The 19,224-nt window shown below is 36.8% G+C and overlaps 1 protein-coding gene across 5 annotated transcripts in view; it reads right to left on the bottom strand.

The window, feature by feature from the left end:
- Nucleotides 1–2,116: 2,116 nt before the first annotated feature.
- The window catches only part of LOC121168217 (E3 ubiquitin-protein ligase Arkadia), a 32,839-nt gene continuing 15,731 nt past the window's right edge, over nt 2,117–19,224 (bottom strand). For 2 of the 5 annotated variants that reach the window (XM_040998121.1, XM_040998122.1), the window contains exons 7-13: nt 16,072–16,420; nt 13,972–14,097; nt 13,098–13,224; nt 8,377–8,469; nt 6,235–6,330; nt 5,343–5,446; nt 2,117–3,754 (exon numbers count right to left, since the gene is read on the bottom strand). In XM_040998121.1, the coding sequence (XP_040854055.1) occupies nt 3,637–3,754; nt 5,343–5,446; nt 6,235–6,330; nt 8,377–8,469; nt 13,098–13,224; nt 13,972–14,097; nt 16,072–16,420 (1,013 nt within the window). In that variant the 3' untranslated portion in view covers nt 2,117–3,636. Of the gene's footprint in view, nt 3,755–5,342; nt 5,471–6,234; nt 6,331–8,376; nt 8,470–13,097; nt 13,225–13,971; nt 14,125–16,071; nt 16,421–19,224 lie in introns of all 5 variants that reach the window. The other 3 variants (XM_040998117.1, XM_040998119.1, XM_040998120.1) reach the window with 3 other exon arrangements.

Below are 19,224 nucleotides of genomic sequence, written 5' to 3'. Positions count from 1 at the left end.
AAACAGGAGCTGGATGGGAAGCGGAGCTGCCGGGACTAGAACTGGTGCCCCTATGGGATCCCAGTGCGTCCAAGGTAAGGATTCTGGCCTCTAGGCAACGGTGTTGGGCACAAAAAAATTATTATTAATATCCTATACCATTTTCTAGTAATGGTAGAGGATTCATATTCACGATCTGGCTACACAGAAGCTTTTGAGAATTCCTCCCAAGTCATTTCCTTGGGGTAGGAGCCAAAGGAAAGGCTAGAGCAGCTCAAATACAACACAGGTAGTTGTACGTGTTTAGCTCCTATAGGAAATCAAGCCCATGCACTCCACAGTTGCGGAGAGAAAAATCAGGAGAGCATAACAAACTCTAAATATAACCTGCTGGTAGTAGGTGCCTAAGCCACAGCCTTTAACAATACCAATGTGCAATGCTGTTCCTGCTGTGAAAGTGAGGCCAGGGACAGAAAAGGCATGTGCTGGGACTCAGACAGAGGTTAAAGTGGGCTGCTCCTTCTCATCTAGTCAGCTACTTGGACTCAACGAAGGCAGGAAAATCTGCTCTATGGTGCAGCATCTTCTTAAGCTACCATTTGTCAAAGGCAGAAGTTTTTGGGTTGCAGAAAGCAAATAAGTATAGAAAGAATTTATGTTCTTAAGGATGTTATCATATGTCCAACCCTTTATACTCACTGTCTCATTTAACTATGATAACAACCCTAAGAGGTAGGTTTTAATTGCTTTGCAGATAATAAAGTTGACTTAATCTAAGCTACACAATTTTAAAACCCAAGTCTGAATCCAAACTCTATATTCTTACCATACTTAAGTAGCACATGTGCTGTGTATATTAAAATAAAGAAGGCTGAAAAAAATGTCTCCAGTGGGTCCAATGACAAAATACAGTTGGCAACATTTACTTCTTAATGAGAAATACTTGTTTTGAAATAATTCTTATTTCAAGAAAGTGACTGAAATCTGTGACTGGGAGAAGGTAATTCATCCTTGATACATCCAACATCTTGGCACATCAAGGCTTCAATAAACAGTAACATTTACTGTATGCAGAGGTTTTGGAAGTTAGAAATTAGGAAAAAGATTAAATTAAAAAAAGGAATTAGGATGCATTCTCTACAGATTTAAATTATCACCATTCACAAAACACTAATAATGGAATGTCCAGGAAGAATTAATATTTTAATTTCAGAGTTTCACTAAGTACAAATAACAGTTTTGAAAGCAGACTAATTTTTCCCCATATCAGTTGTTATGGCTCAATTGCTGAATTGTGCTAGTAGCTAAAACAAAGTAATCAGAATAATAAAAGGTTTCAAATACCAGTTTATCACTTACATATTAAAAATAACAAAAGTAAAGATTTGCAGACAAAATAATTTTAAGGTATTTGGATAGCTATGACTGAAATGTTAATTTTGACATAAGTTGCAGCAGGCGATGTAAAACATCAAAACAAAACACAGCAAGTCAATAGTTCAAAACCATTTGCTTCTTTACTTGGTTCATTCCTAACCACCATTTCCTGTAACAGCAGTAGCTTATTAGTAAGCTCCTGCAGTAACAATTTAAGTTCTCTCCACAAATACTTGCATCAAATAAATTTTTAAAGTAACAATGCTTCATCTACAGTTTAAACAAAAAATCAGTAGTAACTATAAGGCAAACCAACGGGTAGTTGGGCATCTTAAACTGAGAAATCTATCTGTGCTTGTGTTCTGGGGAACATCAAGAGGACTCCACGGCGTGAAATCCTCTCCGGCTGACTTCAGTCCCGCGGCCCAGAGCCGGGGTTTTCCAGTGGTAAACTCCTATTTCCACCACAGCTATCGGGGAGACGGCAGACACGAGTCAACGCTCTCCCTCAATCTCTCAACCTTCTGCTACAGCAGCTTCATGATCAAAGACACTTAATCATAACCCAGTCTCCACCCCCATACTATGTTGAAGCATAATGACAATGAACTACAGTGTAACACTAATATAAAAGACAAGTAGTCATAACGAATACAAACACCAAATTATGTAAATACCAGTTTGAATGGGATCACTTTTTATGAATTCCAAGATGTTTAAATTGTTTTATAAAAACTAATTATGAAACACAAAGACAATAGAAATATAAGTTATTTATTAATCAATCCACTTACAAAGCAGGTGGTTTAATGCAAGCTTATTGACATCTTCACATATGATCCATGGGAACATGTCTTCCACATACAGACAGTGATAGTACTGACTGGATGCATTTGCAATCTGGGGCATATTAAGCATATTTAAACAAATAAAATTAGACTATCCTGTATATGAAAGTATCTTGATAATATGTATCCTGAAGTGGATTAAAACTTCCTCCAAAGGAGAAATGTTAGTATGTTAACTTAACTTTATATTCTATATTATGCAGTAAATCTTAACTATAGAAATTAAAAATTTTAAATCAGTGATCGACTCTTGGTAAAGTATGAAATGGGAATATATAACCATAGCAACAGTAGGTTGACAGTATAATTTGTGCCTCACAGTTTCTGCAGATTTACTGTTTTCAAGTTTAGAGAGAAATAAAACAAGAGACATGTAGATTCAGCTGACTTTATTTATCTTGAAACTAATAAAAATCCCTTTCAGGTGATCCTGGAACTTTTAGAAGTTCTATGAATGCATAGATACCTGCTAATGACTGAAATCCTAATTCTTGACTAGATGTGTTTACAAAATCAACATAGCAGATATCTTTACTACTCGTGCTTGGCAGAAGACTGACAAAATTCTACATGTCTTTTTCAATTTCCCTAAAATTTTGTTAAATCTGCAAATATGTACAATCCAGGCGACTGAATTCAATATTTAGTGTTCATCAGAGCTGTTTCACAGCAGCAAAAATTCAGTCAGGGAAAGAAAGTTCTAAATGATATAGGAAAAAGATAAATACAATCAGAACAGCAGTCTAAATGTATAGCAATATTCAACTCTATGTGCACTGTGCTGAGAGGAAAGGGATACACCAAGAAAACTTGTCTTGTTCACTCTGATGATGTGGACACCACCTGCATCTGATGGAATATGGGTTGCAGTCTGTTCCCAGCATTAAGGATGGTATTTAACTCAGAACTTTGTATTGTAAATATACAGCAGCCATTTTGTCCTAATTAAGGAATGTCTTAATACACAATATTATCATTTTCTAGAGGATCTTTATACATTAAACTAAAGTACATGATCGATTAAATTAAAGGTTAGTAATGGATAACAAAAAATCATAATTCTCAAGGCTTGGAACTAGGTAAAAACAGAGACCACAAAACTCTACTTACTAAAGCAGCTAACCTTGCCTGCAAGTTTAGGGTCACAAGCCCATAATATGTGCAAAGAAATGCAATACAGGAACCATGCAAAAATACAGTAAAATGATACAGGAAAAATGTCAAATCTAGAAAAAAAAAAGGTTTTATAAATACATCTAAATCAACTGTATACATAAATTGTAGGGCTAGCATTAGTTGTACCATATAGCAGAGCCAGCAGTTTAAGTTCAATGCTTTCAAATCTGCGCAGGTAAGTCATGCCATCTTTGGTTGACTGCAGTACCGGGAAGGATGGGAATGAGAGGGAGGGCAAGAGTTCTGAAACATGATGTCAACTTTCACTTGGCAGCTGGGCCTCAATGTCCACTCTGCATATGGGGCACTTCTTATTAGTAATCAACCACTGGTCAACACACACTTGATGGAAAAGATGCATACATGGAAGACGCCTATTTTTAACAAAACAAAAACAAAAACAAGTTAATTTTATGATAATTACCATGCCATTTATTTTTAAATAAGTCATGCATGAAATAATTCATTAATGTTTTCAGGTTACTAGGCAGCTCTATCTTTTGAAGAAAAAAATATGGGCATATTTATGGGTATATGCATAGGTAATATAACCTGTCAACAGTTAAGATGAAGAACTGTACCAGTTATGGAATTACATCAGAACTTCAACCTTAAATATACAGTAGCAATACTGTTCTAAGGGGTGACTTAAAATAAATATTATTCTAGTCAAAAGATTTTGATAACTAAATTTAAGTCAGTAAAGATCAGTAATGCTGTTTTCACAGGGTAACTGCCATATCCACTTCCTTTTTAAAAAAGATTTATTTAAAAACATATTTGTTTATTTTTTTAAAAGGTAGATTCACAGAAAGAAGGAGAAACAGAGATCTTCCATCCACTAATTCACTTTTCCAAATGGCTGCCAATGGCTGGAGCTGAGCTGATCCGAAGCCAGAAGCTTCTTTTGGGTCTCCCACATAAGGTACAGAGTCCCAAAGCTTTAAGGCCACCCTCCATTGCTTTCCTTAACCATAAATAGAAAGTTGGATCAAAACTGCAGCAGCCAGAACAAAACCCAGCACCCATACAGGATACTCATAGTTGCAGGTGGAGGATGAGTCAATTAAGCCATACCATTTTATGGGCAGGTCTAAAAGAGATATTTACTTCAGGATATGATAAAGAGTATTTAAAAAGGGAGAAATAAAGATTTCAGGAAAGACAGAGTTAACTGAATTTCAATATAAACATGAGATGAAAGTGCCTGACTCAATTTTCATTATGACTATTGTCCACAATTGCGGACACTTTCAAACTAACATTTTGTAAAACAAGTAGCTAAAAAGAGGTATTCCAATTATTCCTTGAATAGTATTTGTCAATTCCATAAATGCAACAAATATCCATATTTATAAGCATTCAACGAAAAGATGATGCTCAAATTACTTTCTGTGTGGTAGTGAAAAACAGTTGATAATTTTTTCCTTCTCTCAGTGTACTTACTATGAATTAGAGCAATAATATTCTCACATGGTTCTGTTATATGTCACAGGACCTGTTTTACATGGCATTATGTAACATTGGGGGAAAAACATTAGAAAATGAACAAAACCGTAACAGGACACAATGCCTAATATAAGAAATGGATTAGCAAAATAATATTTCCTAAATTATTAAAGTCAATGAAGAGAACAGTACTTCAAGGTGAGAGGAAGCACTAGGATAAAACCAGGTTTAGACCCTGTACCAAGATAGTCTGGATGCTATTTTTAAATTCTGGAAGCTAAATTAGTGTAATTCTTTAGTTCTCTCAAATTTTCGCTTCCAGATTTACAGAAGCCTGGTGTGAGCTGAGAATAATCTTTTTATTCCTTCACTCACTACAAAAAGCAAGTTCCACACGTGAGAGGTTGATAAAGGGGTATGCCAGGAATAATCTACTTGGTTTTCTATCTTACTTTCAAATAAAGCCCGAATAAAGTTTTGACAATGAAATTTAATGAATTAGTATCTAGTTACCTCACATCTTCACCTTCCTCTAAAATAGACAAACAGATAGTACATTTTTCCTCAGTGTCTTCCTCAGTCCCTTCTTCCCCATCTTGTTTGCAGTGCAGTTTCCTCTGTGAGAACCAATCAGTTGTTACCTTATTAGTAGAGATGACATTATTGAACAACTGAGTAAAGTTTGTGTTCATTTGAAAAACAAAACAAAACAAAACCATACTACACATCCACCCACAACATTTTTCCCAGATAAGACTGTCATGAATTAATGTATGAATTCAATGACTACTGACAATCAAGACCCTGGCAATACCCAAGATCAAAAGATTCAAATTTAACATAAAGGTTAGCTTGAAACCTGTTACTTTTAATCCCCAATGAAGATGTTACATAATGTAAATTGCATTTTATATATTCCATTGTATAGCATTATATAAATTTCACTTTACTGATGAATATTTGAAATATAACATTCATATAAATTAGTACTTCATATAAATTAGTATTTTGCTTAGATCAAAGAACTTATATTTAGTCTCAATAGTTACTATTCTTATAAACAGATGGAAAATATAAAGGATAGTAATTTCTATGCATTAAATATCATTCTTTGTATCAATAAAATATGGTCTAAATAAACTTATTTGATATGTCCATTCTGTAACTTTCAGATATAATAAAACATGAGGAAGAAAATATTATAAATATAAGGTAAGGAAACAGCCATCAAAGCTAGTTAAAAATGTCTATACATTTTCTTTCTGGAAAGAAAAATCTAGGAATATATTTCTGTACTTTACAAAAATTTTTTAATCCTAGATAGTTTTGCAAGTTCAATGGAAAGTCATACTGAATTTTAAGCATTTCAATAATATTCTAGAAATTTCATGAAATCAACTCTTACCTTTTTATATTTATGGGGATATGTACATCTTTCAATTGTTCCCTGGGAAGCTCCACGATTAACATTTCCTAATCTTTCTTCCAAATGAATAAGCTCCTGAAATGAAGGGTAACTATTAATAAAAGTCAATATAATTATATTTTGAGCAATGCTCTCAACACTGCAAAAGTTATAAACAGTTATAAACCCGCAATAATACACAATGACAAAAGTTTGTTTATAAGACTATTCTTATGGGCCCAGTACAATGGCTCAGTGGTTAAATTCTCATCTTGCAAGTGCCCTGATTCCATATGAGTACTGATTCATACCCTGGCAGCTCCACTTCTCATCCAGCTCCCTGCTTGTGGCCTGGGAAAGCACTAGAGGATGGCCAAAAGTCTTGGGACCCTGCACCCATGTGGGAGAACAGGAAGAAGCTCCTGGCTCCTGGCTTCGGATCAGCTCAGCTCCAGCTGTTGCAGCCATTTGGGGAGTGAACCAACAGATGCAAAATCTTTGTCTCTCCTCTCCGTAAATATGATCCGTCTTTCTAGTAAAAAATAAATCTTTACAACCGCTATTATACTTGATAAGGCAAATGATGCCTTCAAACATTTTTGCTCAGACATCTGAAGCAGTTTCACAGCAATTCTTGCAATTTAGGGTAACAATACAAATATTACTACAGAGTACTATAGAATCAAGTATATATGAAAGCAGAAGAAATTGTTTTAGTAAATTAGGGGGAAAAATCAAACAACAACTCTCAAAAATCATACCAACTTCCACTTCCAAACTGACAAGAAGCAGCAGAGAAGATTGCCCAAGTGTTTGGACCTCTGAACACTCTTATGGGAGAACCAAATGAAGTTCCAGACTCCTGCATTGAGCCTGGTCCTGGCATGGACCCAACCCCAGACATTACAACCAGCTGGGGAACGAATCAGATAGAAGATCTCTGTGTTTAACTCCATCTTTCAAAAACCAAATCAATCTGTTTTTGTAAGGTTTATTTACTGATTTGAAAGTCACAAAGAGGGAGACAGAAACATATTTCATCTTCTAGTTCACTCCCCAAATGACTGCAATGGTTAGAACTAGGTCAATTCAAACTCAGGAGCTTCTTCTTGGTCTTGCATATGGATTCAAGAGCCCAAACCAAGGAGTCATCCTCTCTGATGGTTCCCTCAAGCACATCCAAGGAGCTAGTTCAGAAAAGGAGGACCCAGAACTCAAACCAACTATTGTATGGGAAGCCAGCAATACAGACAGCAGCTTTATTTACTATGACACAGCATTGTTTTCTCAATAAATAAACCTTTAAGGGGGAAAAATGCAAGATTTCCCCCTCACCCCACATCAAATGATTTTGTTTATTGCGGACAGAGTCCGCAGCAGATGTAGCTGCTCCACGTTCCATCCAGCTACTTGCGCCAAGGAAAGCAGCAGAAATTAGCCTAGGTTCTTGGACCCTACACACCCATGGGAGATCAGAAGAGGCTCCTGATCTTCAACAAGCCTGACACTGGCCACTGTGATCATTTGGGCAGTGTACCAGCAGATGGAAAATTAGTCTCTCCTCTTTCTGTAATGCTGCCCTTCAAATAAAAACAAATTAAAATATTGTTCATTATTTCTTATCCTAGTGCATATTTATATTGATGCCAGATTTTTTCCTTTGTTTTAAAGATTTATTTCATTGTCATTTTTATATTTTAAAGGCAGAATCACAGAAAAAAAAAAAGTAGAGACACAGAAGGGTCTTCTATCCACTGGCTTACACTGCATACTACTGCAACAGAGGAAGCTGGCCAGAAGCCAGGTCTCCCACATGGAAGCAGAGGCCCAAGGACAGGAGATGGATTGGACACAAACTGGTGTCCATGTGGAATGCTGGTGCCACAGGCAGAGGTTTAGTCTACTACGCCATGGTACAAGCCCCTAAATATTTTCATTTACTCTTTTGTAAATAATTAACTTTTGAACTTGGGATTAATGTTTCCTATGAAACTTTCTGTAACCCCAGAAACAATATCAAAAATGAGACATTTTACTGCTTTCTGATCCTCAGCCATTACATTAATTGCATTAATCCTACACAATTATGCTCTCTGCATTGTAGAAACTGTGGTGCATATCTTCCTTTAATTTATTACATACCTCAAAATTACCCCTGAAAGGACCTCTGAATGATGTTCCATCCAATCCTGATGAAATGTAACGGATATGAGGATAGCCTGCCATATCAGGAACCTATTTTAATAAAAAAAGATAGACTAAATCAACTAAGAACAGATGAATAATTCAAGAAACATAATGATGTCCAATTACTCATAAAATCCAATTAACTTTACTAAGTACACAGAAGTACAATTAAGTATTCAATAACAGGATCAGGTTTCTTTTAAAAATACCATCTCTTAGGACTCTTAGAAATATGCTCAGACTAGAAGAAAAACTGTTTCATGAGATGAAAGATTTCCTCATTATCTTACCTACAGAATGCTATGAAGCAAGCACCCTAATGTAAGCTTCATGCTTAGTACTACAAACATGAAGATAAACATGTAAGGCATATTTTAACCTCAAGATTCTGTCTGTCAAGTTCTTTACTCTAGTTCGTCAACAACCAGAGGCACCATAACCCCTTTACTTCATTTTGTTGGTGGGAATTTTGCCATTGTTCACATGCATTTTGTTAGGTAGAGTCAATCCTCATTAACATGGACTTCTGCCACTCTATAATCAACTTTTGTATTTAAAGTCATTTATCAACATGCACCTTGCCCCAAGCTTCAATTTCACAACATGCATATTTCCAACTGAGGGAGAACAATCTACCCTGTATTGTTTTTAAGAGTAATGATCCCATAATAATGTAACATTTGCAGCAAACATACAGCACAAAATCTCTGTGAATACTGACAGTTAACTGCACCAGGAATCAGACATTCTAGTGACTAATTCTTCAATCTTTATAAACAAATCTTCAACATTACTTCTTAATTAGATAACAAAGAATGACAACATATAATCCATAGTTGGCTTTTTAGTTTCAAGAGGCAGTTCATATATGGAAAGGAATTCAAAATAAGCAGTAATTCTGAACTTCAAGTAGTTCATTACATAAACTATCTGCAACTTTCCTTCTGGCAGCATCAACACAGTCCACATATAATCCATCCTGCTCCGCCCCCTCAGAGAGGGGTAAAGTGTCTATACCTTCTCTCACCCGGAAACTCTTCCTGGTTCCCCTTGTTGTAGCTTTTATGGTTGAGCTTTCCCTCTCTGATACTTAATCCCCATCACCTTTTCTCATGTTCTCAGTTCTCCCCATCCTGGATGGTACTCCTTACTACTTTCCATTCCTCTAGATGTCTTCAAGACATCTCTAGTAGATTTCTGTCCCAAATCAAACTTTCTCAAGTTTCCTAAAACCTAAATAACTCCTTAATCCCTGGAATTACTATCAATTCTACTTCCAACTTTCCCTTCACAGCTAAGTCTATATTCCCTGCCCCCACACTTTTACCTTGACTGTAAGCTAAGAAGTGCCTCATCTCCATCCTTCACCATTACTAAAATCACTCTATTCAAAATCACTAATAATTGTTCCAAAACATACATATTCAACACTTCTCAAACTTGACCTTTCTGTGATAAGAAACTATGAGCATGTTTAAAGTACTGTACTATCATTTTGAAACACCCTTGTCACTCACCAACGTTTAAAAATGTCACTTGACACTTGATTTTCCCACAGATTCAATTATTTCCCACAGATTCATTATCTCTATGTATTTACAAATCAAGAAACTTTAACCAAGCTATCTATGGACAGCGAACCATAAACTCCAATTTCTACTTGGAATGCAACCTTAATACAAAGTTTCTCTGATTCAACATATCTAAAATCTAACAAATATTATCACTGCACACATTTAACCTTTGCTAAAATAAGGTCATGACCCTAAATGAAACTCAACGTGTCCTACTGTCTTTATGCCAACTACATTTATTCAAATATTTCCCAATCATTACTTTTTTTTATTATAGTGTATGTGCATATTTTATTCCTCATATCCTTATCTACACAGAAAGGTAAGAGTGAGGGTGGGTGGGAGCAGCCTTCAAACTACAACATGACTAGATACTCTAAAAGTGTCAATGTTAAGGATGAAATTTTATCAACTGCCATAACAAGGATAGAATTGGAGGTACTATTTTAAGTGAAATAAAGCCACATGCTACTTGATTTCACTCGTATGTGCAATCTGAGAGTTGACTTCACAGAAATTACAAATAGAATGGGGACTATCGGTGGGGGAGGGGGAAGGGTGGAGAGAAAGAAATGGGAATTAAGGGGGCCAGCATTGTAATGTAATAAGCTAAGCTTCCCATTTGCAATGCCAGCATCTCACAAGGGCATCAAGTTCAAGTCCCAGCTGTTTCATTTCTGATTACATTCCCTGCTTATGTGCCAAGGAAAGTAGCAAAGTAGGACCCAAGTCCTTGGGTACCTGTACCCAAATGGAAGAACTGGATGAACTGGCCCTTGCTGGCATAGTCTTGGACAATGAGGCCATCTGGAGATGAACCAGTATCTCTCTCTTTGCCTCACCTCTTCTTATTCCTCTCTTTGTTAACTAACTTTCAAATTAATAAAATCTTTTAATATTTCTTTATTATTGGAAAGTCAGATTTACAGAAAGAAGGAGAGACAGAAAGATCTTCCATTCCCCTGGTTCACCCCCCTAGTGGCCGCAACGGCTGGAGTGGAGTTGATCCAAAGCCAGAAGCCAGGAGCCTCTTCTGGGTCTCCCACGTGGATGCAGGGCCCCAAGGCTTTGGGCTGTTCTGCACTGCTTTTCCCAGTCACAAGCAGGGAGCTGGATAAGAAGTGGAGTAGCCAGAACACAAACCAGCACCTAAATGGAACCATGACACACGCAAGGTGAGGATTTATCCACTAGGCTACTGCACTTGGCCAAAACATCTTCATTTTTTTTTAAACACTTTTTTTTAATTACAAAGTCAGATACACAGAGAGGAGGAGACAGAGAGGAAGATCTTCCGTCCCATGATTCACTCCACAAGTGAGCGCTACAGTTGGTGCTGTGCCGATCCGAAGCCAGGAGCCAGGAACTTCCTCCAAGTCTCCCACACGGGTGCAGGATACCAAAGCATTGGGCCGTTCTTGACCACTTCCCTAGGCCACAAGCAGGGAGCCGGATGTGAAGTGGAGCTGCCAGGATTAGAACTGGGGCCCATATGGGATCCCGGCGCATTCAAGGACAGGACATTAGCCGCTAGGCCACAACGCCATGCCCAAAACATCTTCTTTAAAAAAAAAAGTTAACAGAGATAGGAACTTTGGGGTTTCTATTGCCAAGTAAACTGACTAAAGATAATGACAATGCACTATATTATTTTTCTTAAAAAAAAAAAAAAAGAAAGAAAAAGAAATGGTGAGTGTTGTGCAGATGCATCAGGTACACTGAAGACTCTGTCTCTCCTCATCACTCTGTAATCCTGCCTCTCAATTCTCTAAAAACAGCAGCAAAACTACGATGATGCTGAATGTTTCACAATGAAGAAACATTTAAAGTGCCTGAAGAGAAAAAACACATTTAATCTAACTGGACATTATACAGTAAACACATTTAAAGAAATATCATGTGGTACCCCAAAATTAGGTACAATCATATATGCCAGAAAAAATACCACTTGGATTTTTAAAAAGTGTCAGTAAGATCAGGATATCGCCCCTTCAGTGGTTTCTGAGTTGCACTTTCTTAGCAGAGCAGCTTTACTTATCACCACTTGACCTTTACTCTCGCGAGATTTAGAAATATCACATTATTTGACATTCAGAACGCTTTAAAAGTACATGAATCTTAAAAAATATTTTTTCTTTTAATTTGAAAGGCAGATTTAGAGAAGACACAGAGAGATCCTCCATCTATTAGTCCACTCCATAGATGGTCACAAGAGCAGAGCTGAACCTCCAAGGCCAGGAGGCTCTTCTGGGTCTCCCACGTGGGTGCAGGGTCCCAAGGCTTTGGGTCATCCTCTGCTGCTTTCCCAGGCCACAGGCAGGGAGATGGACTGGAAGTGGTATGCGGTACAAATATAAAAGAACTTCAGGGCCTGGTGCAGTAGCCTAGTGGTTAGTGTTCTCACCTTGCATGCTTGGGATCCCATATGGGCGCCAGTTCACGTCTCGGCAGCCACACTTCCCATGCAGCAACCTTTTATATATATCATATATATGAAAAGGCACTTCAAAAAGTTCTTGAAAAAACTGGTTAAGGATGTATTTATTTTAATACCACAACATTTTGAATTCCATGCATATACTTCTCATAATGCAGGTTTTGAATAAACTTCTTGAAAATCTCTCATGGCAAACTCAATAAATATTTGCTACAACTGTTCTTTAGTAAACATGCTATCAACAAACACTACATTTAGTTCAAATGTCAGGCAAACAATTAGAATAGTTCTTCCACAAAAATAAAAAATAAAGTATGGCTGCAACAGAAAACATACTACATATGGCAAAATAAAAAAATCATTTATCCTTTGAGAGTGAATAGTAATCAACTAAATATACAAAAAGAAATTTTTTTTTAAACTTTAAAAACATTTGTACACTTTGGTGCACAAACAATACATCTTATTGCACAAATTATAAATATAAATTTCAATATTACCCAGTACCTTTTATAATACAATTTGCACCTAACAATTATTCTCAAATTCCATTAAACCTTGTAAATACTAATATATCAAACAAAAATACTTTCAACAAAATAATTTAGAGAAGGAAAATTTCTTTAAGAACAAGAAGCCAGAATTTTGAAACATTTTCATGTTACCATTAGAGGAAGCGCTCCTAACTGCAAGTGATGAAGCCGAGGTGGTGCATGGTAGTGGGCCAGGTGGGGGTGCAATGCCCCAGGGGTATAGGTAGCTGCAGTCACTCCAGCTTCGATTCCCAGTTCCCTGCCAAATGATGAAGACACGTGAACTTTTAGTCCTCCTTGCAGTAAATACTGACACCCCAAACTACTAGGACACATAGATTATGCAAAAAAAAAAAACACTGTGCTTCCAACTTTATTACCAACAGAAATAGGGTATACTGACATTTTCATCTGAAGTTTCTTCACACAGAGCTGAGAAGATAATTCAGCCAAAACAATTTAACCAATAATTCCAAGAACTGAATACAAATGTAGGAAGCATATTAAGTTGTGAGAAACAAACTTGGTTTAGGGAGTTAACTTGGTATATACAACCTGGAAAAACAGGAAAAAAAGCTCTACCCTGCTCACTTACCCATGGCATCTAAAAATGTCAATTCCAGAGATGCAGAGAAAAACAGTGTTGGTTAGCGAAGGCTAGGGCAGGGGATCAGGGCAAACAAAGATGTCGGTCACTGACAAAGTTTACTTACAAGATAGGAATACATTGTGGTGTTCTATTGCAGAGAATGGTGACCCCAGTTAATCATGTGTTATGTATGTCTATATACAGACTCAAACATCACATGCTTCCCCCAAAATATATACATAATTATTTGTCAATTAAAAACCGAACAAAATTATTTCTAGAAAATAAAGTCTCTACTGCTTGCCGTAGCTTGCTGCCCTACAACTCAAGCTTCTACTCTTTCCTCATCCACAGGCAGTGATTTAGTAATTTTATCAGACACTAGTGAGAGTTACTTTAAGCAAACTAGATACTGACCAGGCAGATCTCTCCGGAGCTTGGCGGGGATGAGAGGACATAGTCTGAGGCACATGAATGTGATGCCCATGACCATAGTTCGGGTGCATTCTATGTGGATGGGGTGGGGGCCGCTCATGTGCCCGCCTGGAAACACAGAACACAAAAAGACCACTGGAAATAATTGAATAATTGGTTATTTCTTAATGTAGAAAAAACAATCTAGTATTACATATAAAAATGTACAATTTGTTATAAAATATATATTAGAAATAAATCAAGAAATGAAAACTTCATCCACAAATTGTTCATTTATTCCAATGCCATGAATTAAAATATTAACCAAAAAAAACAATTTTAGCGTTAACTTATATATTTCTTTACAGAATTTTAAAATGATATGCAATGCCTATAAATTAAAAAACAAATACCCAGCAAATTCTACAGACATTAAAACACACACACACACACAAATATATAAACATATGAAGCATGAAAATGGAAACTATTTTCCTTCATTCAATCATATAAAAAACATCTTAACTGGATGCAAGCTGAGAAGAAAAACAAATTTTGTTTTACCTTTTGCATTTGTTTCAGAATACATGCAGTGCACATATTAGGAAACATACAGCTACTTTCATATTATATTCTGCATCAATTTACTGCATTTTCTCTTCCAAAGGCAGTTGAATTTATAATTGCAAATGGTCCTAAAACTCTAAACAAAGAGCACTACAAAAAGTTTAGTTCCGGGCCCGGCGGCATGGCCTAGCAGCTAAAGTCCTCGCCTTGAACGCACCAGGATCCCATATGGGCGCAGGTTCTAATCCCGGCAGCTCCACTTCCTATCCAGCTCCCTGCCTGTGGCCTGGGAAAGCAGTGGAGGACAGCAAAGCTTTGGTATCCTGCACCCACGTGGGATACCCGGAAGAAGTTCCTGGATCCTGGCTTTGGATCTGCATAGCATTGGCCATTGCACTCACTTGGGAGTAAATCACCGGACAGAAGATGTTCCTCTCTGTCTCTCCTCCTCTCTATATCTGACTTTCCAATAAATAAATAAATCTTAAAAAAAAAAAAAAAGTTTAGTTCTTTTTTGACCATGTAGATCTGTCTGGAGCCCATTGAGGGTATGAAAACATAGTCTAAAGCAACTAAGCAACTGAGTATGACCATGTCTTATGGCTTGAGTACATAATATTTGCAATTCAACTCTTCTCTATTCTTCAAAAAAATTTTTTATTTTACACAAAAACATTTTCCATGTTCACTCTTAAATGATTTCAAATTATTTTCCAGCTACTATAGTACATGACTGTATACTGGCAACTTTGTATTCAAAGGTTTACTACATGGAGGCAAATTTTAAGATTATATCCAGATTCTTTAACTACACGAAGAATATACACAAATGCTAGATCATTAACTAGATCATAAGTTACACAAACATTCAGTGTAAAGGACAGAGCAGTTAAGATTTTTGGGACTACAGGATGTATAGTTTGTTAAACTCAGCTTTCACAGGATGAAAATCATCATAGACTTTGTAAATGAACAAGTGTAGTTGTTTAGAATTAAAACATCTTTGTCACAAAAACAGGCAGGCAAGAACAAGATGGCAGTTTGCTATCCTGAATTTGGGGGAAAAAAAAAGCTCACTTATGGTTTTTTTAAAATTTGGAGAATAGAGCATTTTAGTATTTAATTATATTAAAAAACAAGGAAAAATTCTTAATATCAGTTTTCAAAAATTCCATTTTAGATCTTGTTCCTCAGGATCTTCAACTCTGAATCAAGCTTTAGCTACAAGATATTACAGAAAGACGAACAAGAGATTAGTATGCAGAAGGAAATGATCTGGCATCATATGATAAACATGGTGTGATTTCATTCAATATTCTGATATAAATTATTTATATAACACAAAAATATTTATTATTTGGACCCTCAGGTTTTTACTTAACATAAAAACTTACAGTTCAGGATAAGGCACAGAGCAAGATTCTGATTAGGAAACAACCAATTTCCTAATGAACCAAGGATTCAGTATAGCTAAATTATTTCTAAAGGCTGAAATAAAAAAAATCAAAAGATTTTTTTTAAAGATTAGGTACATACGTTGGATGCTGCATCATCCTCCTCCTTTGAACTTCCATCCTCTGCATCACTTCATGAGGGTGCAGTCTCTGTGCTGGAGGTGCTGCGGCTGGAATATGGTGGGAAATCGGTTGGTGTGTGGGAGGAAGATGCTGAGGAATTGGTGCAGCTGTGCTGGCTAAGTGAGTTGGAGGTGGAGGTGCCACAGGATGCGATGCCGCATGAGAAGATATTTGAGAATGGAAAGCATGTACAGGATGAGGAATAACATAATCCACTTGAGGTGGAGGCTGAGTCTGAGGTGGTGGGTTTCCATGAGAGTGTGGGCAGGCAGAAGCTTGATGGTGAAGTGGTCTTGTCAAAGAAGCATCTGTAAGTGAAATATTTCATATATGTTACAAAGGCACCATGCAACTGAGCATATACTGTTACTACACATTTTAAAATCTTATTAGTAAATTTAATTTTTATGAATAACTGTATCAGCTCAACCTTTCTTATTTGAGTAATACTGGAGATCTTTTCTCACATCAGTATGGATAGTATCATTCCATTCAGAGCTTCCCAACATTTTTAGAGGAATACAAAGCACTAAAGAAATCACAACCAATAAAAAACTGGAACCAGTTCTGTTTACATGACCCCTCCTGAGCAGTCTTTTTCATGAATACACATGTTTACAAACACACACACACACACACACACACACACACACACACACACACACACACACACTCATACACTCAAAGCCAATTTTGTAGAATACATTCATCTAAGTAGTTGTGAGCTGGAAAGAATAAATTCAGATACTCATTGACAAAACCTCCTTACCAAAGACTCCATAATCAAAATTTTCACCAACAATTCACAGCAATGCTTGCTTACTCCCCACATTATCATTAAATATTGTCTGATAACCTACATTTCTTCTCAAAAATATGTAACAAAAAATATTTTAAAATGCTAATGGAAAATGTCTATGATTTTTTAAAAAAACTGTACAAATTTCAAAACTTTTCTGCATAAAAATGTTTATTTTCTTCATCCAACTTTCCATGAATTTTTTAGAAGTGCCAGCTATTTATGATTTTTCTTATTGATAAAGTACCAGTACTCTCTGCACATATGAAAGTGTTATAGTATCAGGATGTAACCATCTTTCAAAGTGTCTGTTTTTCTTTCTACTTGAACATTTTTGCTTTTTTGCAGTCAAACTGGATAAATTTTGGAATTAATATCGAAATTTGATTTTCCTTTACAATTTACTGGTAATAAGGAGTTGTAGACAAGCAAAGAATCTGTGAACCTTTCTGAACAGAATTGGAAAAACACTTGCCTTTTGCTGCTTTTACTGCTCCCTGCCTCACGTCATATTTCTAAACCTACAATGTTTGCCAAGAAATGTCTACGGAAGATGGCCCTTAGTAAGACGGCTCCCCCTATTTCATCACTGCAGACTTCATGTTTCAAATTGATAACTAAAAAACCCTCTCGGGAATATACATCTCTGTTAAAGATCCAGGCCTCCTTGATACAAAAAATATTCATCTTCCCCTTAGATTTCATTGCAAATTTTGGTGTATTGGAGGATTCTTGGGGATCTGGGATGAAGTTATACACACAAAATGCTTTTACAATGAAAGTAAACAAGCTTAGCTCTAAAATTTCTCTCAGTAGCAAACTGATTTAGAAACTATTTCAGTATCATATTTTTCAAAGTACAGGAACAGGAAAAACCATATATACTGGCTTTTTTCTTTTTACTTTAAAGACTTACTTATTTATCCTGAAGACTGATTTATTTTTACTGGAAAGTTGGATATACAGAGAGGAGGAGAAACAGAGAGAGGAAGATCTTCCATCCGTTGATCCACTCCCCAAGCGGTCACAATGGCCAGAGTTGAGTCAATCCGAAGCCAGAAGCCTGGAGCTCTTCCAGGTCTCCCACACAAGTAGAGGGTCCCAAGGTTTTGGGCCATCTTTGATTGCTTTCCCAGGCCACAAACAGGGAGCTGGACAGGAAGCGGAGCAGCTAGGACACGAAATGGTGCTCATATGGATCCCGGCACGTGCAAGGCGAGGATTTATCCACTAGATTATTGTGCAGGACCCACATATTGAATTCTTTATAAGAGGAAATTATCAATTAGGGGCTAGTATCATAGCACGCTAGATTAAGCTATCGTTGTGACACTGGCATCCCCCATTAAAGTGCCAGGTTGAATTTTGGCTGTTTCACTTCTAATCAGGTTATGCTCATGATATAGGAAAGCAGCAAAAGATGGTTCAAGTCCTTGTGCCCTTGTCATCCACAGGCCGACCAGGATGGGATTCCTGGCTCTTGGATTTAGCCTCAACTTGGCTGGACTATTATGGCCACTTGGATTGTGAACCAAAGGATAAAAGACTCTCTTCTCTCTCTAGCTTACTGCCTCTCTCCCCTTTTCTTCGATTACTGTGGCTTTCAAATTATTGTTTTAAATGACCAATTCAAAAACAGCATAAACATCACAGCACTGCTTACACATTGAATTTTCCCACTTGTCAATGCTTTGCAAAACTGTTTCTGAACCTGTTTCCTAATTGACACTTTTACATTTTAAGGTGTATTACCAAAAAGGTAAACATACTATCAGTTTCACTGACATTGATTTTATTCTAGTTACACCCACTGGATTAATATTTTTGTTTTAATTTTAATTTTGATGTTGTTTATAGAGGATGCACGCTCAGGAGGCTCACTGATTAGGGTTCAGGCATGGGGGAAGGTGGTTTGGACAAATGCTTCCTTTTCTTCCCTTTTCTCCTGTATGGGTTGACAGGGGAGGAAAAAGGGGACGGGAGCTGCTACCAGATGCCAAACTACATCAGTACTCAGAGACAAGAGATGTCCACTTGATGTCATCATAGAAACCCCAATATGGAGAATATTCTGAGGAACATTCTTTTGAATATTTTTGGAGGAATATTCTTTGGAGAAGAATATTCTGAATATTATCTGAGTGGCTTTGATTATTCTCAGACACTGTTGGTTTCATTGTTCCAAGGTTGAAAAAAGCCTCCCAAGTCCACTGGCTGGCAGACTACACCCCAGTGCATCCACTCAGACACTTGCTGCCAATGCTCAGCAAGGAGAGTTGTCCAATTTGTTCTGCTCCCCACCTTCTAACATGG

The sequence above is a fragment of the Ochotona curzoniae genome, unplaced genomic scaffold (assembly GCF_017591425.1).
Source record: "Ochotona curzoniae isolate NIBS_2020 unplaced genomic scaffold, NIBS_Ocur_1.0 patch78, whole genome shotgun sequence".
Lineage (NCBI taxonomy): Eukaryota > Metazoa > Chordata > Mammalia > Lagomorpha > Ochotonidae > Ochotona > Ochotona curzoniae.
This window is presented reverse-complemented; position numbering and strand designations above follow the sequence as displayed.